Here is a 25,745-nt window from a genome sequence, read left to right as displayed (position 1 = left end):
TAATACATTTTGTCAATGTATTCTGGTGGTTTGAAGAGTGATCTTGTTAGTTAGTGTGTATGCATGCTAGAATATTTGTATTTGCATTAGCCATGTGCAATAAGAACCTTCATGTTACCATCGGCAAAACAAAAGTCAAAGTTCAGTCTGCCTGTGGTTTGTTTCATTGGTCTATGTATTGTCTCTGTGTGGGACTCCCTGGGGTTCATTGTGCAAGACTGCTGCAGGAAATGACTGTGGATCATTAAGCATTTACATCCCCCCTCATGTGCGCAGACAGACCTGTTCATTTTCAAATATTAGATGTGCATGAAAAATGACGTCATCCCTGATAAGAGAGTAAAAAGAGTCCGTTTCTGCTGTAGATTATTTTTCCATGTCCCCTGAATATCACTTTGTTTGTAAAAGTGAAGATCATATTCTTTAAACCTTCATACAGTAATAGTATTGCTCCTTATTTTTGTTTAATCAGGATAATGTTGTAATTGTTATGTAAACGGTTTTAAAATAATGTTTGAAGGTAGTTTGCATTAAGTACCAAAACCTTTTTTTAAAACAAATATTAAAAGCTGAGAAAAACGAAGCCAGTTCATCGTTCGTGACAATTATTGGACTTAAATCCATTAAATATGACTTCACATAACACACCATATCACTGTGTGCTTACATTACACATTGAACACTAAAGGACACTGTTCTTTGGTACAAACCTTCTTGGCCATAAACCTGATTCTGATATTGACATAAAACAAAAAACATTCTCTACACTAGAATCAGAGGTTTATTATGTACTTATATGGCACACTTTTATTTGTTTTTCCAAACATTTTAAGATATTGCCCCTCACAAAAGAAATGATTTGTATCAAACAGTTATTGTACATTTAAGATGTTTTAAATTACCTTTATTTATCAAATATCATTCAGAAGAAAACAGCAGCTGCAAAACGCGTTTCCTTAATTGTAGGATGTTTCTAATGTTTAGCCACACAATGCCCATAAACAACTGAATATCTCAAAGATTTGTAAGAGGTTAAAAGGTGGGTGGTGTAATATTCCTGCTGCAGACCTGATACATACAACAGGTTCCTCTTCTTACAGACGTGGAACTGAACTGTAAATATCTGAACTTACTGAGAAAAAACAAGAATGTCTGAATATGGACTTCCTGGCTCTGACCATGACAGTCCGAGTCTTTGTTTTATTTTTCTGCTGCGGTTCTTAGCTTCAAGTGTTATTCTGTGAGCATACTTAGTGAGACAGTTTATTTCAGAGCATGTCTGCTCACACTTTCAGTGGGGTTTTTTTTCAGCTAAACTGAGGCCTTCTATGGTGTCCACTGCTGTCTGAGGTCAGAAAACAGCCCCCAGCTTGTCCTTTCTGTTCTCTTTTATAAAAAAAATATTTGTTGTAACTGTTCTTTTTTTGCTTATATCTTGTAATAAGATGTTTATCTGAAGAAGTCAGATGAATGTGGTTTATATAAAGTTTAATGAGATGTTTTGACCAAGATTTTTGTTTTTGCAGTGATTCAGTCATCATCAATCATCAAGTGTGGAAATCAGTGATTCAGAGGAGGAAAATTAAGTAAATTCATACCAGGAATTCCCTTTTTTTTCCATCAGCACATGTGTCTTCTTGTTAGATATCTTTGAACCTGTTTCTCTGCCAGGAAATGTTTTCCTGGACATAATCCATTTAAATGCTGCTCTGTTTCAAACATCTGGCAGCTAACAATAAACCCCACCATTCTTTAGTTTAGATTTTAGCATAGTTGTGTCAGAATCGACATCCAGAGATCTGTTCAGTCGCTGACTCAGGGACGAAGAGTTACACTGCTGGACAGTGAATACCATTTTTTCGAGCGTGCTCAGTATATGTGGGAGGAATCAGATGGAAGGTATGAGTGACGACATAGTGATGATCTCTGGGTCTACACGTATAAAAGTGAGCGCTCTCCCCCGGTGCTCACTGCAGCTGCGGAGACATCACCATGACGGTTATCTGCTGGGAGCGAACATGAAGAACATCTGGAATCAAAGAGCAGAGCAGCACTGAAAAGGTGAGAGCGTTGAAAGATTGAAAATATTCAGTTTCTCCTGAATAATGAGTCATTTTCTTATTTCAACATGATTCACAATATCGGGTACTGATTGCATGATGCAGATGCATCACTCAGTGAGATCGTTTGCTGGGAAAAATGTATAAAGGTCTGTGTCTTCAGCGTGCTGTTGATCACTTCATTCGACACCTACCCCACGGCTGAGGTTTCAGGCCATAAAAATCACTATTCTGAAATTAAAATAAAGTTTTGTCGCCGATGGTCTCATTTGCTTTTGTAGCTCATGAAGAGTATTATGTTAATTATGTTTCATCACCAGCTATAAACTCCTCACAGGAGCTTTAACTCACCAGAGTCAGACAAGTCCTGAGCAGCCAAAGGATGTTACCAATGTTCCATTACTGAATCATTGCAAACAATATCAGTGCATTTCAGACAGTATGCAGGAGTTTCCCTGCAACTTTTTAAAATAAAAAACAAGCAAATTGTTTGATTTTTTACTAATATTGTATCGAAGTTTAAACTCTGGTAACATGAGACCCTTATGTCATCCACAGTTTCTCATGATGTTGAATGCATCCGACTGGCTGGTCCCAAGCGTGGACCCTGAGCTGGACCCCTGCAGTAACTACACGGCGGCCTGGCTGTGGCTGTCCTCCCTACAGCCTACCTACATGGCTCTGATCAGCGTGGTGGGGTTTGTGGGCAATGGCCTGGTTCTCTGCGTGTTCTGCCTGCAAAGGAAACCCTGCAGCGTGGCCGACGTGTACTTGGGGAACCTTGCGGCAGCTGACCTGGTCATGATGTCCTGCCTCCCCTTCTGGGCTGTCACCATCGCTCGTGGCTACCAGTGGGAGTTTGGCGAGGTCCTCTGTAAGCTTGTCAACGTGGTGATCTCCATGAACTACATTTGCAGCGTTCTGTTCCTCGTGTTGGTCTGCGTGGACCGATACTTGGCTCTGGTGAAGCCAATGAGCTGCAGCCGTCTGAGGAGAGTCTCCTGGGCCAAGCGTCTCTGTGTGGGGATCTGGAGTCTGGGCTTCCTCTTGACTTTCCCCACAATGCTCTTTCGCACAGTGGCGTTTGTAGAAGATGCAAATGTGAACGCCTGCATTCTGGACTACCCCCACCCTGCATGGAGGCTGCACCACAACATCACCAGGAACCTGCTGGGCTTCCTCATACCCGTACTGGTGGTGACTTACTGCACTCGTCACATTGTGGCAGCCCTGAGCGACCGCGGAGCAGGAGTACTCCCCGGGGTCAGGGCGGAGAGGAAGGCCACAGACCTGGTGCTGGCCGTGTGGGTCGTCTTCCTCTTCTGCTGGACGCCTCACCAGGTGATGCGATTTCTTGACACGATCGATTACTTCCAGTTGACCCCTGGATGTCTCTGGGGTCACATCCTGGACATTGGCATACAGCTGTCCACGTACCTTGCGTACAGCAACAGTGCTATTAACCCCTTCCTGTTTGTAATCGTCGGGAAGCAATTCAGGAGACGAGCAGGAGAGGTGTTTGGAAAAACTTTGAATCCCTGGTCAAAAGAATCCACCTATCTGACTGGGAGCTTCGCCTCAGTGAACAGGCTGAATGAAAAACAGCGAATCAGTATCGAAACACTCGACAAATCTGTGCTGAGACAAACTTTATCTTGACATAGAACTGTGGGGACTCTGTGGAAACTGTGATTCAAACTTTAAACTGTGATTATTTAATGAGAGGTCTAGAATATTTTCTTCCTGCAGTGATAAACTCTAAAGCCTCCAGAAACCAAAATGCAAAAGACAACATCCGACTGTGAAATTCAAGATTTGATGAACATGATATTAAAAGTAAAAGCTTACTGTCAATCCGAGGTAAAGATGTTATTGTTTTTTTAAATGTCCCGATGTTGCACACACACTGCACACTTGATGTCATACACAAAAAGATAGCTGCACAGTCAGATGCAGCGGCCCAGCGCAAGTGATTTTAATGTTTGTCTTTACATTATCATTTTTACTGTCTGTCTGTATGTGCTGAACTGCTGAACCATTTTTTGTTGTTTTTTATAGCAATGACAATAAAGATCTGTCTATGCCATTAAAGTCTGTGAAGGTTCAATGTCCAGGCTTCATTGTAAAAAAAAAAAGAAAAAAAAGGTTTTTGATATGAATATTAGATGATTATGCGGTAATGCGGACTTCTTTGATGTGAACCAACTCTGACATGCACAGGGAGTAAAGAGTAAGACTATTGTTTCACTCACTCACTACCCTTCAATCAGTCTGTTTGATTGCTGAGCTGTGAAATATAGGATCAGGACCAAGAGGATTTGGAATGGGTCAGAGCAATGGTTGATTTACTTGAGATACATCCTGATTTAAGAGAGCTCTACCTACTGGGTATTAACTTCAGAAACCCTTACAGATGTTAAAGTAATCATCAGCTGTACAACGCTTCATACATTTTTATCTTGTGTGCACAATATAATTATCTGTACGCAAGACAATAACCTAAGCGCACAAAATATGAACATATGATGGCAGGTCTGCCAGCCGTCGCCCAGTTGAAGCCATGCTAGTCTGCTTAATGTGAACAGGAAGTCTCGCTAGGAATAGATCTGACTGGATCGCTCAGTTGACCAATCCTGAATGAGACTGACCTTAGTCCCTCCTACCTCATTAGCATACGGACACAGAAATGTAGAAATAAATAAATGTAGAAATGAGTAAATGTGGAAATAAATAAATGTAGAAATAAATAAATATGGAAATAAATAAATGTAGAAATAAATAAATGTGGAAATAAATAATGTAGAAATAAATAAATGTGGAAATAAATGAATGTAGAAATCAATTTAAGACATTTAATTATTTATGTCCCATTTATTTACCAGTTTTTATTTATTTATTCACGTGTTTAATTATTTATTTATTCATTATTTTATTTATTCCAGTATTTATTTTTACATTTATTCATTTATTTATTTATTTATTTATTTATTTATTTATTTATTTATTTATACTTTTGTCAGGTCTCGTCCTCCATAGACCTGTGCCTAAAATTATGAGATATACCACAAACTTAACCTACAGAGGGAAGCATTCCACTTCTCAGTGTACAGGCTGCCGGAATTATATTAGTAGAAGAAGAAGAAGAGTAGGCTACAGGACGTTATCATGTGTAGCTGTGCTAACAGTGGGGTAGAATAGTGTTAGAAAAATGGTCAGCGTTTAGTTGAGTTCTCTCTCTCAAAAGTCTCTTGGATGTGACTAAGATGTCCGGGTTTCAGGATGTTACAGATTCATCAGGACGGCGGCTGAGAGACCTGTCAGGACAAACATCAACATGTGGATACGAAGAGGAGATCCACCGACAAAGAAAACTGCTGGATGTGATTTTAACACCTGAAATCAAGCTGCAGAGAACAGGTTAGGTTTTCTTTCCACTGATGGAAACGTGTTTCCTGTTCATGTTTCAGAAAGCCGAGCCTTTAGCTAACACAGACGCACACAGCTCAGTGTTAGCCACAAGCTAGCTGCTGCTAAGACATTGAGTTTACTTAATATATCTGATGGAGTTTCACATTAACAATGAAGAACAGATTTGATGGAATAATAGTTACTGGACGGTAACTATTATCGATTCCAATGCCATTATTGATTCTGCTTATCGTTCAAAATCTTTATCGAGTCCCTTATTGATTCAGGTGGATTTCCTCTGTGTCAACAACACACATTTTATTGTGAGTCTCTGCACACTGAACAACACAGGTATCTTCTCTGTAGCTGTTAATCTATCTCCTGTACCAAATCAGTAATTCTTGTGACAAAAGAAAAGCAAGGACCGATTATGTCTCCAGCATTAGAGAACAGCCTATGAGATGGAGTGGAGGATGCCTGAAGAGCTGAAAGCAGGGGCAGTAGTGTCCCTTTCCTGTCATCACATGAGAGCAGGGTTAGCTGATGCAGAGATTGGAGGTAGACCTCTGTTCAACTGGACCTCGAGCTCCACTGTCTCCCTGATGGACTGGCTGGTCTGCTGCTGCATTTTCAGGTGTAATCTCAGATGAAATGGACCTCAACTAAACATTCATTTCATATCTTAATCCAATGCCATGCACATGACACTTTTGGATTTTACTGCAAAATGTTTGTTTTTCCGTTTGTGACAGTGATTTGATATGATCATCACGATTCTGAGCCTACATCTTCCACCTCCCTCTTTTTTCCTCTTCATCAAACTGTGGCTGACACTGTGTCTCCTCTTGCTCTGATGGCTTAAGAAGTGACTGACCTTAAGTTTGAGTCATATCTAAGAGAGGAGTGGAAAAGTTATATTATAAAAATGATCCAAACCATGATGAAAATCTGTAATTTGATTTGTGATCCATAATGCTCTGTATGTTACCTGACAACAAACACCTGCACATGAGGAACAACCTGCCGTCTGTTAGAAACATACAGATCATTTCTTCTGGCAAAATGCATTCATATTAAATAGTTTATTCATTATTTGTTTTTACTGATAATCTGATAATGAACTCTGTATTTTATAAACACTGAGACTTTATGATGCTTCAGGAACACTAAAAATAAATGTATTAGGCTCGGTTATTAAACTCCACTAATGTTGATAAGTTTCATTGAAGCCAAACCCACCGAAGGGTCCAAAAAATGAGTGATATTCCATAATGTCGCCTGTCTGTCAGTCCAAAGTCTTTTTAGGAAGGAGGCACTCATGTTTCCTCGATCATGGCTCCTCAGAGTTGTTTCCTCGCTTTTCTGTGCTCATGTAAGAGACTTGAAACGTCCTTCAACATGGCGGCACTGAACAACTTTCAGTTCAAGCGAGGAGTGAGGAAACAAAAGATAAGAGACATGAGAAGCACCCCAAGATGCTGCAGCACAGACCTCCCCAACCGACTGACGCCTGAAAATGGCAGTTGAAGCCAAAACCCCTGATTACATGTGCCATGAGACCCAAGGGAAGGGTGTAAACCATAGCTTGATCACTTCTGCAAATGGCATCACAGATCCTGTGTAACTGGACTGAGAAAACAATGGGACCCTGTTGCCTGTGCTAAATAATATCGACAGGTGGTCTTTCTCAAGTCTGTGGTTTGGTCCATGTAACAGCTATGAGGTGGAGGGAGTAATCACCCTCAACCGAAATGAAGAAGCCATGACCTTGTATCAAAGGACATATAAGGTTAAAAGACCCTTCATCCCCATCCTCATTGACAGAGGAAACAGAAGGATGCGCAGACAAGTCCCAGAGGTCCCCAGCCCTCTGCAGATGTCTTGATCTAAATCTGCCTGTTAGAAGGGTTTCAAAGGGGAACCCGTAAGGCCAACCAACGCCTACAGGTCTCCCTGAGCAGCCATGTAGCCAATGACAGGTTGCCAATTGCCCTATGGACACCAGTAAGAAAATGCTCAATCAGCAGGTAGCTCCCGGCCTAAAGGTACTGCAGACCATAATGGCCAGGCTTGGATGTCGCAGTAAAGGTCCCAGGGTCCAGAGACCACTACTGGCATCAACCCAGGTCGGTCAGTCACGCCCCTTAAACTGCCAGACCATGAGGCTCTGCCAAGATCTGGCATGACTAAATGGCGCCCCCTGCTTGTGTCAGCGTCAACAGCAGGTCAGGGATCAGTCCATGATTGAGTCAAAGACACCTGGGCCATGTCAGAGAATCGACTGGCTCTAACTGCAAAACAATGGTTGAAAGTCATGGTGCTCTTACCCTCTGAAGTAGAGCCACCATGAACTTGGGGGAAGAATGCGAGGCAAAATTGGTGAGTGAAAGCATCCACCTCCAATGGGAACGCATCAATCACTCTCAGGGAAAAAAACCAAAGGGGGTAAGCTGTATTCTCCCTTCGCCTGAAAAAGGTTGGTCAATGGCAATGTTGTTTAGGCGATGGGGCCTCACATCCCATTTCCTGATAAGGCACACTACTCCATTCTGTTTGTCTGACCTGACCTTCACAAACTTGCAGTGGCTGATGTAATACAAATACCAAATGAAGCCTGCGGAGAACAGCAGACGACGTGTCCAGTAATGTCCCCATCTATTTTGTCGCTGATGGTGGGTGGGCAGAGTGCACAGTTGCATGCTATGTGTAAGAACTACAACTTGATAACTAGAGTATTCAGTATAACTTTCGCTTTCGAGAATTCAGCTCTCGGCTGGGGTCTCATTTGTAAATGTGTGAGCTCAAAACAGGGCCTCAAACTGGCGTAAGCCACTTCCCCAGAAAAGTCAAAGATATATAAAAACATACCATGTGGTAAAATGTGGAAAATGGTGACTCCAATTCTATACAAGGAGATTTACTGTTGATTTGTGGTTCATCTATGGAGACAAAGTTTTTGTCTTTCTTAAATGTTCCTCAAGTTTTCAGATTTGCTTAAACATTTAATGGTTGATTTAGACATCAGTTTGATTTTCCTTTTTACTGTTTCCTGCAGATACCCAGCAGCTGTTGGTGAGTAAAGAAGAGCTTCCCCCTAAGCAGCAGAAATGGGGCCCCAGTCTGGACCAGGAGGACACTAAACCCCCACAAATTAAAGAGGAGGAACAAGAGGAACTGTGGAGCAGTGAGGAGGGGGAGCAGCTTCAAGGACTCAAGGGGGCGTATGCCAGCGAGTTCCCCTTCACTGCTGTCTTTGTGAAGAGTGAAGATGATGAAATGAAACCTCAGTCCTCTGAACTGATGGAAACAAGAGCTGATGGAGGAGACTGGGGAGGAGCAGAACCAGCCAGCCAGTCAGATCCAGAGAGCCATACACAACCAGAGACTGAGGTCAAGATTAAAGACTCGTCTGAAGCTGAGACTGAAGATAGTGATGATTGGGAGGAGACAACAGAAAATCAATCAGGTTTAAAAACTGTAGAGAACTTTAACATTAAGAGACTGGATATTGATAAGAAATCACATAGCTGCTCTGAGTGTCATAAAACATTCAAAACAAGGCAGGAACTGACCAGACATATTAGGACTCACACAGGAGAGAGACCCTTCAGCTGCTTATTTTGTAGTAAAAGATTTACCCAGCAAGGAAGTCTAACCACACACATCTTAATTCACACGGGGGAGAGACGCTTTAGCTGCTCTGAGTGCAGCAAAACATTTAAAACCAAACAGTTCTTGACAACACACAGAAGACTTCACACAGGAGAGAAACCATTCAGCTGCTCTGTTTGTAGTCAAAGATTTAATATAAAGGGAAATCTTACCAATCACATGAGAATTCACACCGGAGAGAGACCCTTCAGCTGCTCTGACTGTGGTAAAAAATTTAACCGAAAAGGAAGTCTGGCCACACACATGTTTGTTCACACATCAGATAAACCCTTCAGCTGCTCTTTTTGCAGTAAACGATTTAGCCAAAAGTCTGGCTTTAATCTCCACATGGCACATCACAGAGGAGAGAGACCCTATGGCTGCAGTGTTTGTGACCAAAGATTCTTTTGGCCTTGTCAGTTAAAAAGACACAAGTGTGGGGCAGGTCAGTCTTCAGAGCTTCATCAAAACGAAGCTGAGGAGAATGGAGAGGCAGAAACAGGAACTGATGGAGAGGACTGTGGAGGAGCAGAACCTGCCAGGAACTCAGGTCCCGAGAGACATTTACAACCAGGGACTGAAGGCAAAACTGAAAATGATACTTGTGATTTGAAAGAGGCAAGAGAACGTCAGTTAAGTTTAAACTCGAACAAAAAGAAAAAGAAACAAACTATTGACAAGAAATTACATTGTTGCTCTAAGTGTGACAAAACATTCAAAAGGAAATGGGATCTGACCAGACACATTAGAATTCACACAGGAGAGAAACCCTTTAGCTGCTCTGTTTGCAGCAAAAGATTTAACCAAACGGGGCACCTGACCGAACACATGAGTATCCACGCAGAAGAGAAACCTTTCAGTTGCTCTATGTGTAAAAAAATATTTTCTCAAAGGTGTAATCTGATACATCACATGGCAATACACAGAGGGGAGAAACGTGTCCGCTGCTCAGACTGTGGAAAAAGATTTAACCATAAAGGACATCTACCTGCTCAAACGATTACAGGAGAGAAAGCCTTGAGCTGCTCTAAGTGTGTAAAAAAGATTTGAGAAAAAGGACATCTGATCTTGTGACACATGTTAGTGTGCACTGCAGAGAAACTGATTGGTTGCTCCTGCAGTGCATCACACACATGGCACGTTACAGAGTGGAGGAACTCTTCCTCCGGGCTGTTTGTGACCAAATGTTTGCTTGGTCTTCTCAATCAAATGGACACAACTGTGCAGGCTTTAGGTCTTCATCAAAACCAAATTTGAAGAGAAAAGAGAGGCAGAAGCAGGAGCTGGTGGAGAGGACTGTGGAGGAATCGAACCAGCCTGTAACTCGAATGAGGAGAAAAGACTCTTCTGAAGCTGAGACTGAAGAAGGTGAACATGATTGGAAGGAGAACAGGGTACACCAATCAGGTTTAAACTCTGAAAAAATATTGAAAAGATACTGAAGACAGATCAGAAATCACACAGCTGCTTTGACAATATAAAACAAGACCAGACCGGACGGGACTCACATTAGACTTCACATGGTGACGATGATTTTAAGGAGACCAGAGAGCATCAGTGAGGTTTAAACTCTGGCAAATTATGAAGTTGCTGTTAGTGATCTTAGTGTTACATTGGTCTGAAAACAGTCAGCTGCCCTAAATAGCAATACTGTCGGTATGATATTTACACAAGGGGCGGTGTTTGTGTCATTTACACTACTTCAAAATAGAGGTACTCCGTTAATATTTTTCTTTCCTGATGCCCGATACATGATTGGTAACGAAATCTGAAACAGGTTCTATGAACTTTCACAGACATTCGTTCATGGTTGGGTCCACTCATGTTTTCAGAAACTTTTATCATAGAGGTCTCTTGATATGTTTAAGAAGTTCTATAAGACCACCACAGATTATTTAGGTTACTAAAGGTATATTTGTTGTGAAACTTTAAATACTAAGTAACTTAGGGCACACTAACACCAGGCAAAGTAAAATACTTTACTGACTTTTTGGCTTATTTTGAGTTTTCTTCAGATACAGCCAGCACACTCCGGGATTTCTCGATAATAGAAGGCTGTCCATGTTGTGTACCCGTGCTTGTTGTGCTCGTGAATGAACTGCCAGGGCCAAGAAAGTGTACTGTTGAGTGAGCACGGATTGTAGCACTCACTCTAGTCAAAGGAACTGGACTTCAGGGTTGAAGCGTGCTGTGGCACAGTCTGGACTGCCTAGCGTGAGTGCGCCCTTAGATTCTTTGTATGTTCTAAGCAGAATTAAGCAGGGGCACAAGGCTCTGTCTGCTCTAAGGTTGTCAGAATTATACTTGCAGCTATTAACTCAAATAATGATAACACTATTACTGAATGGATCAGTTAAAACTCGTTCAAGAAAACTGTAAACTGTTGGTTTACATTTAATTCTAAAATGTGTCTTTACTCAGTCAACCACAATTAAAAGTCAAGTGATCATGAAATCAAATAAAATGTATGTTGATTATTTACTGGCCTGGCTTGTGTATTTGTGTGCTGCATATCAGGAAGTGAAGCATTCCCACACTGTCTGATGGCAATGTCATCTGTTCCTATGTATTTGTCTTTTTTAATATAGGAAAAGAAAAACATTTAGTTCAGACTAATTTAAATTAAAATCACCCAAAAGCAGAGTTTTAGAAGTACTGAACGGAGAAAACATTTCTGTTTTGATTGACTGCACTAGGGTTAGCTGATGGTGGTCTATACACCTAGCACAGTCAATGAATTTTTACAAAACATTTGGATTTTCAGAGCAATACATTCAAATGAGTGAGGTATAGAAACAGTATTTAAAACAGTAGCAGATATAAAGTCCTTTACATATATAGCCAGGCCACCCCCTCCTCCTACGCTGTCTTTTCTGTACAAGTTGTAATTATTTATTGCAACTTCAGGATCATGGGTTCTCTGTTTAAGCCAAGTTTCTGACAGCACAAGGATATCTGGGTCAGTTTGTGATACAAGAGTTTTCAGGTGGTCTAATGTAAACTGAGTGCAAAGACTCCTAATATTTAAATGCATAAAACCTAGGCTGGTTCATGACTTAAAAAGTCTGTGGGTTAAATAAAACTTGCCCAAAGTCGCAGGAGGGCACACTAGCAGAAGGAAATGGCTTTGGTTTAATTAGAACTAGATTATCATGGTTACAAAAACTTGTACTGGGGAGGAGTTGACGGTGCTTCCGGACACTGGTGGTAAGTAGGGATGTTAAATACTGGAGCAGAGAGTGATGATTAGGGCTCAGCTGAGAATCTAAATCCTGTCTAGTTTTAGTAGACGTGGCTTCAAACACCAACAGATGGAGCTAGAGAGCCTTCTGGACGATGCCAGTGGTAAAGAGAGAGAGTTCCGGTCTGGATCCTGTACTGTGTCCAGGTGTGCAGCAGGGTTCATTTGTCATGTGCATCTGCCTTGACGATTTGTGTGGATGCCATCTCTATCAAAAAAAAAAAAAGATGTCACAAGGTTGGCAGGCAAAATTTAAAAGTTTATGTAAATGACATGGTGCTACACACTCTTGTTCAGTAGGTGGCGGTATGCACATTTACGTTGTTTGCGATCCGCCACAAAACAGAAGGAAGAAGAAGAAGGCCTCCCTCGGCTCTGCCAGCGTTAGCTTGTGTGGCTGTGCTAAATGTGCAGGTGATCGGGGTAATGTTAGAAACGACGTCTGGTGAAGAGTGTTTCGTGGAGTTTTCCTTCTTGGACACCTGGATGTGACTAAGATGTCCGGGTTTCAGGATGTTACAGATTCATCAGGACGGCGGCTGAGAGACCTGTCAGGACAAACATCAACATGTGGATACGAAGAGGAGATCCACCGACAAAGACAACTGCTGGATGTGATGTCAACACCTGAAATCAAGCTGCAGAGAATAGGTAGGTGTTCTTTCTACTGATGGAAACGTGTTTCCTGTTCATGTTTCAGAAAGCCGAGCCTTTAGTTAACCTTCACAGACGCAGCTCAGTGTTAGCCACAAGCTAGCTGCTGCTGCTACGACAATCAGATGGAGCTTCACATTAGGAAAGTCAGTGCTAAAACAACAACTTTGATACAGATTTGGGATCAGATGATTGAAATTATTTTAATCAGAATCTTAATAAACCTTTCCCATGAAATGTGTTTTAATCTGCTTGTTAAGAATTGTAAGTAATTATTCACAAAAAACCACCAGTGTTACTTCCTGCAGGACGCTCATGTTGCTGTGTGATTTAATCTGGTTTTTCTTCTTCACATGGTCATTTTAAATCTGAGCAGTTTCATATGAAACAAAAACACTCATGAGTGATTTCTGATTGCTTAATCAAAGACTCAAACCTCAGTCACAAATCGTACAGAACAACCAAACACCAAATAGATGAGATTTCATCACAACAACGAGATGATTTCAATGCTTATATTGCAAAGAAGGTTTTCTGATGTAAAACAATTTTATTTTGAGTAGATACACAGTTGAATATCGTGCATTTTTCTGTACACTCTTCAGATGTATTAAACCTTTTTACATCAGGGTGTTATACATTAATAAGTTACCAAGACTTGTTGCTCTGCACCGGGTCGCACAGAGAGAAAGAGAGGGCTTGTTTCTAAAGCAGCCCGTAAAATGTAACAATGATGACTAGAGGTGGGAAGAAGAATCGATTGATGTAAAAATCCAGATTTTTATCTTCTGAGATTTTAAATAGATTCATATCTTCCAAACATCTTTCTTTCTTTTTTGGCTAATCAGAAACTCCCTGCTAGATGCTAGGTGCTAAGGCTAGCTCTGTAACTCAGTAGAATGCAAAATGGAGCAACATGAAATTCAGCTCGTCTCACAGATGACTGGAGTAGATCCTGAAGTATGTACTAATTCAAAAATAGACTTTGAATCCATGGATGCAGAATCATTCAGAATCGAAAATAGATTCTCAATCAAGTCGTGAGACACTGAAAGATAAAAATCTTTGTGGAGTAAAATGCACTTCTTTTTCTTCTTCTCCTCAATTGTATTGCTTATATTTATCGAACACTGACATCTCCTGCTGAGCGCTCCGGTGTCCCACTCTCACACTGAGGGGAGGGGGTGACACACGGGCAGGACTCGCTCATGTTCATCATGATTGTAGCGGAGGCGAGGGCTTTTTAAGAAGTGGGGAAAGAGGGTGTGAACTTGTGAGTCTACAATTTTTTTTTTTATCAGAATCAACACTGTAATAAAGGAGCCTGCTGTTAAGTAGTCGGCTGTTCGGCTGACAGTCGGCTCTTGTGGACGCCCTGGTTTGTGTGTTTGTTATATGTATTAGACATCACCAGCCCTTCCCACTCACGGTGAATTTCCCTTGATATTTTCTCCTGCGTTCTCACATCAGCCTCACCCTGAGTTCACACGGAAAATCTGCTAAGAGGCTGATAGGAAAAAGTCGAGGTAAAGTTTGGAGTGAAATATTCAGCTGTTTGCGTTCGCACATTCACCCTGGGAAGTTTTCAGGCGTGAAAGTGTTGTGCAAGTGTGAAAGTAACATAACAGGCCTACATGCCTGAGGTTGGATGTAAACACCCACCAAGTGAGGAAAATCTCCTGCAGTGAGTGGAAAGGTTTACAGTTTCTGAAGAGAGTCTCTAATTTAGGACTGCATGACTTCTTCAGCACTGTGACACCTGTACACTAACCTTCATACACGTAGAAGGAGGCTCCAGATCCCCTCGTCTTCCCTCAAAGCTCCTTTGTGCAGCCCCCTTAGTAAAGCTAGGAGCCCAGTAGGTGTGGTGATCTGTCAGGTATTTAGTAGTTACTGAGCCAGGTTTCCAGTTAAACACAGGGCAGTGAATCTGCAGAAGTCCACATTATTCCTTTTGAGGAGAAGCAGTTTGTCCATCTTGTTCACCAAAGAGAGGACATTGGCCTTGTGGATGGACAGCAGTACAGTCTACAATCAGACAGTGCTGCTGCTCGCTTCCTCCACATACAGAGCGTTCAGCCCTCCAAAGAAAAATCTCTGTAAAAACTTAAATTAAAGCAGAAGATAAAGTTTCACCAGAGGACAGTCTGGTGCTCAAAAGTTCCTGTCCGGTAAATGCAACCAGAAAAGTTAACAAAAAAAAAAATGTTGTTTGCTGTTTTGCAGCGTTTCCAATGGATACAAGCAATCGCAGTTACCACATTTAAACACACGTCTGACAGATGCTGATCTGTTCTTGTGTTTACATTTTTGAAAGAAGTCAACTCTGGTGACATTAATACAGTGAACTCTGTCTTACAGACTTGGACTCTGTGCGCCCTCTGCTGGATATTTTCAGGTTCCTAACATGTTGAATATTTGGACGGTTGATTGCAGAATAATCAGAGACGCTCCGATGTATCAGCTGGACATCAGTATTGGCCGATACTTTGGATGTAACGATAATGCTCAGCGCACCGATAGATCGGCCATGAGCGGTGACAGGCTGGTCCTAATGAGTATGGCCGATTTCATGCCGATCAGACTCACACACGTGAGCCGTTACATGCCCCGCGCACAGCGACACAAAACAAAGGGACTAGCCTATGACTTTGCAGGAAATATTACAGATTAATATAGATAATTAACGGATATGATGAAAAAAAAAAACTTGTTGCAACCGTAAATAGCGTTCACTGAGGCAGAGAGAGACAGAGGCAGACAGGTGAGAGTCTGTTAGTGATCATTTCTTCAGGTTTGTGGGAGAATTCAGCTGAACAGAGTGAAGCAGTAAACTTCTCTATTTCTATCCTTTGATTCATTAATGAGATAGATTCAAGAGATAAAGCTTTTAAATAATGACTGTTTGAAACTTTCTAGAATTTGAAAATTAAATGCAGAGAATTCAGTTAATATTTTGTTTGTTTTACTTCACATATAGACACTGCCACCATATAAATTAGGGCATACAAATAAAGGAAAATACAGGAAATAAGGGGTTTGATTTGAGTGAGAATGAGAGATGGTCATGTGACCTGTTGCAGTTTCAAAGATTTGTTTTGTAACAAACAGTTCCTTAACAGTGAGTGTTTTATCGTGAACAAAACATTAATTTAAATCCAAGAACATTTTCATTTATTTCGTATTTTCGTTTTCTCGTTTATGTTATTCTAGGCTACTCCAAATGCGGTTTGTCCTTTTGTGCAGTTGCTTGCTGCCTATGTGATTATGCTCTCTCTTGGTTTTGCTGATTTGCAATCTCCCCACAGTAGGCTCACGTGTTGTGATACAGGACAAAGGAGGATTGATGTTATTCACGTAGCACCCGGAGGTTCAGTTAGGAAAAATATAAAGCTTCTCTCTCTCTCTCTCTCTCTCTCTCTCTCTCTCTCTCTCTCTTGTCTGTCTCTCTATCTCTCTCACTCTCACTCTCTCTCTCTCTCTCTCTCTCTCTCTCTCTTGTCTGTCTCTCTATCTCTCTCTCTCTCTCTCTCTCTCTCTCTCTCTCTCTCACACTCTCTCTCTCTTGTCTCGCTCTCTCACTCTCTCTCTCACTCTCTCTCACTCTCTCTCTCTTTCTCTCTCTCTCTCTCTCTGGCAATTCAATTCAATTCAAATGATTATTATTATTCGCATGACTCATCAGCAATCCATGTTGCCAAAGCATCAATTAACACAGTCAAATATATTGTATATATACAATACACAAATATCCTAAAAAACATTAACAATAAGGATCATTCTCTCTCTCTCTCTCTCTCTCTCTCTCTCTCTCTCTCTCTCTCTCTCTCTCTCTCTCTCTCTCTCTCAGCTAAGTGCGATAGTCGTCAAACTGTCCTGACCCCTCTCAAAACAAAAAACATCAACCTAGAAAAACTATAACAATAAGATCAATGTATGGCCATGTGTCACAGAAATTTAATTTAATTACATTCTGGATCATCATATGTTGGTTTTTCATTTTCATATTGTGTCTCATTCTTACAAGAGCATCAACAAAAGAAAATAACCTCATACTAAATGATATGCCAGCTTAACATACAGGCTACTTGTAAAAAATAAACTTTGAAATGGTGCAGAAACAACTGTCCAGGCCACATGTTTATAAAAGTATTCAATGAATGCATTCATTATTGTGGGAAAAAAAAAAAAGGACAAAATTAGAATCATAAAGTTAATCAAAGAAGGCCTTGATTTTTGTTTCATCTATTTTTGGCTGTGCATATAGATTTTTGCAGAAACTTTCAAATGACTGATGTATGTCTTTTAATTTGCAGTGAATTGAGTTTGTTTTGGGATTCTTTATTTTCTAAACTGTATTTTCCACTTGTTTTTTGTTAATTTGTTAGCAAGTAGTTTCATTGATTGTCCTCATGGTGTCTTTGTTTCAAAAAGATCAGTTTTCTTTTTGAGTAGATTTCATGTAACTCTTTATTTCTCTTGTCAATTTCTATTTAAATTATGAGGTTTCATGAGTTTTCACGTGTAATCTCCACATTTTTAAATTCTTTGAAGGTGAACCACGTTTTCTTTTCTTTTCTTTTTCAGATTGGAACAGTAACCTATAATCTTCCCTCTCAGCACAACTTTGCATGCGTCCAAAAGTATCAGAGGGGACACTTCCCCATTATCATTTTCTTCAAGATAACTTGTAATATCATCCCTTATATATCTCATTTGATTTAACCCCCCTGTGTTTAACCTCCAAAAAGTGTTCGTTTTTTTTCAGCATTAAGTACTAAGTCAATAAATCTGAAATAAGTAAATAAAAAAAAAATGTAATATTTGTTTAAAGAATTTCCATACAGATCCTGGAGGAGCATAGACATTCATAAAGTAACTGGAGCCCCCTGCAGGTATCCCCTGATCAGTACAAATCTACTGTCAGTATCCTTCTCCTGAAAAGTACATTGAAAGTTGAGATTGTTAGAAATCCATGTAGCTACGCCTCTCTGAGAGGCTTTACAGCAGGAGGAAGAATACAGGTCATATCTCCATCTGTTACGTTTCTCATGTTCCAGGTTTGTTAAATGAGTCTCCTGGAGGAGAGCTACGTCTACACCTTCCCTTTTTAACTCAGTCATTACTTTGCTCCTCTTCATTGGATTTCCCAGAACATTTACATTATAAGTGATTCTTTTAATTGACTTGATACTTTCATTTCATTGAATATATGCTCAAGTATGTTTATAACCTCCATACAAATGTATCACCCCATGTGCCACATGGAACAGTAGCATAACAGATCAAAACCAAATAACAATAATAACAATAACAATATGTAGCTACAATAACAAAAATAAGAACAATGTAGAAACAGGGAACTTTGACTTCCAACATGAAGGCCTCTATTGTGGCCTTGTAGTGAGAGTCTAGAGGGAAAGTCTCTTCCTCCTGACAATGAAAGAGGGTCCTCTTCAGCTTTTAAGCTGATGTGTAGTTCCAGAACATTTGTCCATTATGTCCAACTAAAAGTGTCCCAACCCCTATGCAACCTTTCCTATTCCTTTGATATTATATTCTAATAATCTTGGTAACATACATGGGGAGTGGGTTTTATAATATAACTTAAAACACGTACCTCATCTTTGATGAAGAGAAAAGGAGATATATTACATCTTTTTAGGCTATATTTATGTCATAGTGACAGTTTGACCACGAGGGATCTTGACGGGGTTCAGGCGGGGGGTTTGGGGGCCAAGAGCCCGGTGCGCTCTTTTCACATTTAACACTGTGGAAGCTGGGAACTCTAAGCCTTTTATTAGCTAATCTTCCACGAAAGATACCATTGAAATTGCTCCTTCTTCCACTCATTCCATATATTCTGATATTGTCACACAGCATGCGCCCCTCCAAATCAGTCAGTTTGGCTCCTGTTTTTTTCCTGAAGCTTTACCAGCTCCTACAGCACACGTTTAGTTGCTGACTTGAGTCCTTTCTGAATTCTCTCACTTCTTTCAAGATTAGGTTTAAGTTAGCTCTTCCAGTTTGCTCCTGCTGCATGTTGTCCTCCACGTTAGCATTATTAGCTTGTGGCACCTGACCGTCATGCTCTATACTTAGAACAAAACTCTATTTTCCCGTTACAGGCATTTACCTATCCCCCGTTAAATCAACTTTTGATTTAGCTCGTCTTCGAGGTACTTTGAGTAAATTTGGGCAACTTTTAATTAATAATGCCAGGCACTTGTCGCTCTACGCTGCCGTCGTGTTGCCAGCCGGACCGTACATCTGTACCGATTTTTAATTGTAGTGAGGATTAATTGTGTGAGGTACATTGCTTGTCAGTACTTGTCCTGTTCACAGACATATGCCTTACAAATAATGCTCCATGCACTGATGTGAGGAGCTGATGTGTATCTGTTTGGCGGGTTCCGGTGACTTTTCAATTGGAGAATCAAGGCTCATTTAAAACACAGACAAAAATAATTATCAAGTAAACCGTGTTATCTGAATAATCTATTGGCTAAATTGTTACTTTGAATATTTGTATCAACCTTGATTTTAACATAAGGTGCCTCCCAAGGAATAATGACACCTCCTCCACTCCTCTGCAAAACTGCTAAATGTTGATCAATGGTTAATTTCTTCCATGTAATTGAAAAAAAATGTTGATCCTTCTTTAGCTGGTGGAAGTATGGAAGGAAATGTAATTATTGTTATCACTATACAAAGATTAATTGGCAGACATGAGATTCATATTGGCATTCAACCCATTTTTGAGATTTTCATTAAAGTACACCTAAACATTGAGTGGCGGATTTAACATCTGTTTGATTTTTGTTTACTGTTTCCTGCAGATGCCCAGCAGCTATTGGTTAGTAAAGAAGAGCTTCCCCCTGAGCAGCCAGAGTGGAACCCCAGTCTGGACCAGGAGGACACTAAGCCCCCACAAATTAAAGAGGAACAGGAGGAACTGTGGAGCAGTCAAGAGGAAGAGCAGCTTCAAAGACTGGAGGAGGTTGATACCACTGATTTCCCCTTTAACCTTGTCATTGTTAAGAGTGAAGATGATGAAGAGAAACCTCAGTCCTCACAGCTTCACCAGAGACAAACTGAACAGATGGAAACAGGAGCTGATGGAGAGGACTGTGGAGGAGCAGAACCAGATATGTACTCGGATGCAGAAAGACATTTACCCCCAGAGACTGAGGTCGAGACTGAAGTCTCTTCTGAACCTGAGACTGATGACAGTTGTGATTGGAAGGAGACCAGAGAACATCAGTCAGGTCTAAACTCAATGGAAACCATTAAGAAAAAGAGACCAAAGACTGATAAAAAATCACATAGCTACTCTGAGCACGGTAAAACATTAAAAAATATAAAGTGTCTTACCGGACACACAGGAATTTACACGGGAGAGAAACCATTCAGCTGCTCCGATTGTGGTAAAATGTTTAATCAGAAATGGAATCTGACCCAACACATGTTTGTACACACAGGAGAGAAACCCTTCAGCTGCTCTGTTTGTCGTAAAAAATTTAACCAAAAGTCTAATTTGACACATCACATGGCACGTCACTCTGAGAAGAAACTGTACAGCTGCAGTGTTTGTGAAAGAGGATTCTGTTGGCCCTATGAGTTGAAAAGACACAAGTGTGTTGGAAGTCAGGCATCAGTGTTTCATCAAAACAAAACTGATGAGAAAAGAGATGAAGAAACAGGAGCTGATGGAGAGGACTGTGGAAGATCAGAACAAGCCCCGGACTCAGATAATCCAGAGAGACATTTACAACCAGAGACTGAGGTCAAGACTGATGATTCTTCTGAAGCTGAGACTGAAGACGATGTTGATGATTGGAAGACTAGAGAAAAAAACTTGGGTATAGGTGGTGTAAAAATCATTACAAATAAGAGACTCAAGATTGATAAGAAATCAAATAGCTGCGCTGACTGTGGGAAAACATTAAAAAATATACATGATCTTGCCCAACACATGATAATCCATAAAGAACAGAAACTATTGGGCTGCTCTGTTTGTAGTAAAAAATTTCACCGAAGATGGCAACTGACTGAACACATGTTGGTTCACACAAAAGAGAAACCTTTCAGCTGCTCTGTTTGCAGTAGAAGATTTAACCATAAGTCAACTCTGAAACTTCACATGGCACGTCACACAGGAGTGAAACCAATCAGCTGCAGTTTTTGCGACCAAAGATTCTTTTGGCCCTCTCAGTTAAAAAAACACAATTGTGTTGGGGGCGAAAATTGGAAGGCAACCAGGGAACATCAATCAAGTTTAAACTCTGAAAAAACCATAAAGGATCATAGATCAAGGAGTGATCAGAAATCCCATGACTGTTCTGAGTGTACTAAGACATTCAGAAAAAGATGTGATCTGACTAGACACATGAGAATTCACAGAGGAGAGAAACCCTTCAGTTGCTCTGATTGTGGTAGAAAATTTAACCAAAAAGGAAATCTAACCACTCATATGCAACTTCACACAGGAGAGAAACCTTTCAGCTGCTCTTTTTGCAGTAAAAGATTCAACCAAAAAGAAAGCCTGCTCAGACATATGTTAGTTCACACAGGGGAGAAACCGTTCAGCTGCTCTGATTGTGGTGAAAGTTTTCGCCTTAAAGTAAGTCTGGCCCAACACATGTTTGTTCACACGGGAGAGAAACCCTTCTGCTGCTCTGAATGCGGTAAAGGATTTATGCGAAAGTCTAATCTGACAATTCACATGGCACAGCACACAGGCGAGAAACCCTTCTGCTGCTCTGAGTGTGGTAAGAGATTTAAACATAAAACTAGTCAAAAGATTCACATGGCACATCACAGAGGAGAGAAACCCTTTGGCTGCTCTGTTTGTGACGAAAGATTCTCTTGGCCCAAACAGTTAAAAAGACACAAATGTATTGGAGGTCAGGTTTCACAGCTTCGTTCAGACCAAACTGAGGGGATAGAAAGGGAAGAAACAGGAGCTGATGGAGAGGACTGTGGAATAGCAGAACCAGCCGGGAGCACAGTTCCAGAGAAACATTTACAAACAGTGATTCAGGTCAAGATTGAAGACTCTTATGAACCTGAGACTCAAGACAGAGACGAGTATTGGACGGAGAGCACAGAACATCTGTCAGGTTTATTCCCTGTGGAAAACTTAGATAAGGAACCAGAGAGTGATAAGAAATCACATTGCTGCTCTGTGTGTGGTAAAGCATTTAAACAGAAAAATAATCTTACCAGACACCTTAGAATTCACACAGGGGATAGACCATTCAGCTGCTCAGTTTGCAACAAAAGATTTTATCACAAACAGCATGTGACGACACACATGTTCATCCACACCGGAGAGAAACCCTTCAGCTGCTCTCTTTGCACTGAAAGATTTTCCCGAAAAGATAGTTTATCTGCACATATGTTTGTCCACTCAGGAGAGAAACCCTTTAGCTGCTCTGTTTGCAGTAAAGGTTTTAACCGAAAGTTTAGTCTAAAAATTCACATGGCATGTCACAGAGAGGAGGAACACTTCAGCTGCTCTTGGTGTGGCACAAGATTCAACGATAAAGTAAGTCTGACTAAGCATATGTTAATTCACACTGGAGAGAAACCCGTCAGCCTCTCTGACTGTGGTAACTCAGATACAGAGACACATTTACAACAAGAGATTGAGGTCAAGACTGAAGACTCTTTTGAAATAGACTGAAGACAGTGATGATGATTGGAAGGTGATGTTCAAACTCTTAGAAATGATGAAGTCCTTTTCAGGGATTGTGAGAAGTCTGAGGACATTTGTGGTTAGTGTGGTCATCAAAAAACATTACAATTGACAATGGACTTTACCAGACAAGGTTTGCAACAGCAGAGACTTAGAGTATCTACAGCATCTTTCTCTCTTTGCTAACAACAGGGCTTTCAGCTCATACATTTACAGGCAGTATAACTCTGTTCTTCTTACCTAAGAAGGCAAGCAAGACAACTTTTACATCAGGAGGACTGATGCACGTGAGTCTGATCTGCCTGTGTTTGGACATTAAGAAATACTCATCAATATGTTTTGAAATGTAATCACACACACATGGACATTATAGTAATGACAGTAAACAGAAGAAACTGTAGGCGGGCGCTGAACATACTGTAACACTTTCATTGAAAGTCTTTATTGCTTAGAGAAATAAATATCACTGCATGAGACACAACAAGAGCTTTTCACTCATTTTGAACATCAACGTTGAAACCCGGAGGTTTAGACAAAGAAAATCAATTTTCTGAGCCAGAAATGGAGGAGCTTGTGAATGAAGTGAAGGTTAGAAAGCATTTATAGGTTGTTTGCTGCAGCAGGAGGATCACAATCTTAAGAAAAATCTGAGAATGACACCACGTCGCTGCTGCGTTCACGCTGTCCTCCTACAGCGCCAAAACATCCACCGTTCATCATTATGCCCGATCTGCAATATTTATATTAACGAGACCCACACTGATTTCTTCATAAATTGTCAGAGGTCATGTCAGTCAGCAGTCTCCCTCACTCATAATATTATTAATCAAAAGTTTGATCAACGAACAAAAACTTCTAGTTCTTGGCCACATTTTTTCGTGGGAAACTCCGTCTGCTCTGTGACTAATTATGAGGATAGACCTAATGATCCTGTCAGAGATGCTCCGACTTAATGTCCATGTGATGAAGATGTGCTGAGTAACGAGAAGGTGAAATGTGTGAAGCCACTCTCTGTGCGCTATATGCGTCTTGCAGCTCTTTATTAAAACTAAAAACCACACTTGATGATAAATGCACGATATTCAAAGATATTAATGAAAACTGGTGGCGGCGGCGCTATCGTTTTTGTACTAGTTTAATTCTGATTTCTACATCAGTGATTACATTAAAGTCCGGTCCCCTGAGGTCCGTCCAGGATGAGGAAGGCAAGACAGCGCTGATGAAACGTGTATGTGGCGGACTTTTATGTATTTATTTGTTTACTTTTATATCTTGTCATATTGAAGTTAACATACTTGAACTTATTGAAAACGGCTCACTACATGCGCGCGTATAAAACAACGTCCGGTTTGAATGATTATATTATGACGTGGATCTGTCAGTGAAGTCTGATATTTAGTGAAATAAAATGTGTAAAAGGCATCAATATAGGTTACATTCTGCAGGTACTCAACGGTTCTAAATGAGACCCCTGGGCTAGACTGGATCGCAGCTGTGAGTCTCAATCTTTCTAGTGGACTAGATAGTTACTGTAAGTCCTGGTACATTTAATACAGTCTGTAAATCTCAGCTGTGGAGAATTGTCTCTCCATGGGAAACTTTAATAAAAAAGTTTAGGCTAAGTGTTTCAATGTGTGAGCTCAGTAAAGATAAAGTTATAGTCAGTTTTTATAGCATGTGAACACATAATATTAATAATACTAACTTTATTTGTATAGCACAAAACAAGGGTATACTAAGTGCTTTGACATGAACAAAGCATAAGAACCCAAACAACAACAAAACACAACAACAACAAAGGAACCCTCGAGACACTCAACCAACAAGAAAAACCGGACCAACACCAGAACCCCAAACATCATCAGAATAACGGCAACATAATAACTCACAGTAACTCAGGCAACTTAGAGTGAGACCAAGAGGACCGAGGATGTAAGGCGAGATTGAAACATTGATAATAAACATTGTACTTGTATAATCTGTCTGTAAAACTAATTATTGAATAAAAATAGTTCCTGAGAACTCCACATAATCTCTTTTTTTCTTCTCCCTTTGATTGTTGATCTTAGGAAACTTTTTTGTCAGCTTCTGGTTCCACACAGGATAAATCCTTCCTCTCCCTGGGTGAATCATTTTATCAGCATTCTGCCTTGGTCGCTGCGGAGGGGTCTCCTTTTTAAACAAAGTCAATTGAATCTTAATTACTTTTTTCAATATCAAAGTTAGATATATAGATAGATAGACCTTATTGTCTCTCCCAACAGTGACAGAAATTCTCCTTTGACAGGTGATGGAAAAATACTGAGTGTTTAATTGAGTGCTATGCTCATACAATGATTAAGTGTTTGTTCTATTAGAGGTCTTAAAAAGATCAGTGGGAGTAAGCAGGTGTCCTTGAGGATTGTTGGGAAGCTGGTACAACTGGGCCTCTTGGAGAAGAGATAACTTCTCTGTTGCTAAGTAACGTGACATACTGTATGTTATCTGTACTGTGCTTAAACACTGAAACTTCTTTTCTCTGGGAGCTCCTCTCCCACAGCTCTGTGTTGTGTGAGATTCTGTTTGAGTAAACAGACGCTGACTTCAAAATCTTCATTGGAGTATGGTGGTGTTTTTTCACCCACAACAGGACTCAAACAATAAACACAGTGCAGAACAGACATTAAAGGAGGACTGTTAAAAACAACAGCTTATAAAAAGCGGGGGGGGGGGGGGGTCTATTTGACTTTGTTCAGGGTGGTTACTGCAGAGGAAATGAAGGATTTTTTGTAGATGTTTTTCCGGGCAGAGGGACTTTGTAGCGTCTGCCTGATGGCGGTAACTGGAAGGAGTGGTGGAGGGGGTGAGAGGGGTCCTGGGTGTCTCTCCTGATCACAGAGCGGTTATACAGCTCAGAGAAGGTAGTTTGTGGGGAACCGATAATTTTGCTGGCCTGATTAACAATGCGGGAGAGTTTGGTTTTGTGTTTGGTGGTGAGGGAGTTGTACCAGGATGAGATATTAAAAGTGAGGATAGATTCAATACGTGATTG

General features: G+C 40.6%; 3 protein-coding genes across 3 annotated transcripts; all 3 read left to right on the top strand.

The window, feature by feature from the left end:
• The first annotated feature begins 1,815 nt into the window (after positions 1 to 1,815).
• si:dkey-63b1.1 (B2 bradykinin receptor) lies at positions 1,816 to 4,167 on the top strand. The gene is made up of 2 exons (XM_020631517.3): positions 1,816 to 2,061; positions 2,619 to 4,167. Exon 2 carries the CDS (start codon positions 2,625 to 2,627, stop codon positions 3,717 to 3,719), a length of 1,095 nt encoding a protein of 364 aa, XP_020487173.1. The 5' UTR covers positions 1,816 to 2,061; positions 2,619 to 2,624; the 3' UTR covers positions 3,720 to 4,167.
• Positions 4,168 to 5,164: 997 nt separating this feature from the next.
• LOC109982342 (zinc finger protein ZFP2) lies at positions 5,165 to 11,598 on the top strand. The gene is made up of 2 exons (XM_020631515.3): positions 5,165 to 5,477; positions 8,524 to 11,598. The coding sequence occupies exons 1-2, from the start codon at positions 5,324 to 5,326 to the stop codon at positions 10,167 to 10,169; spliced, it is 1,800 nt and encodes a 599-aa protein (XP_020487171.1). The 5' UTR covers positions 5,165 to 5,323; the 3' UTR covers positions 10,170 to 11,598.
• A 1,099-nt stretch (positions 11,599 to 12,697) lies between these two features.
• LOC109982341 (zinc finger protein 84-like) lies at positions 12,698 to 24,736 on the top strand. Its single transcript, XM_020631514.3, has 2 exons — positions 12,698 to 13,011; positions 19,854 to 24,736. The coding sequence occupies exons 1-2, from the start codon at positions 12,858 to 12,860 to the stop codon at positions 22,700 to 22,702; spliced, it is 3,003 nt and encodes a 1,000-aa protein (XP_020487170.1). The 5' UTR covers positions 12,698 to 12,857; the 3' UTR covers positions 22,703 to 24,736.
• The last annotated feature ends 1,009 nt before the right edge of the window (positions 24,737 to 25,745 follow it).

The sequence above is a fragment of the Labrus bergylta genome, chromosome 15 (assembly GCF_963930695.1).
Source record: "Labrus bergylta chromosome 15, fLabBer1.1, whole genome shotgun sequence".
In the NCBI taxonomy this organism is placed as follows: domain Eukaryota; kingdom Metazoa; phylum Chordata; class Actinopteri; order Labriformes; family Labridae; genus Labrus; species Labrus bergylta.
Note: the sequence above shows the minus strand (reverse complement) of the source record. Positions and strands in the feature narration are given on the sequence as shown.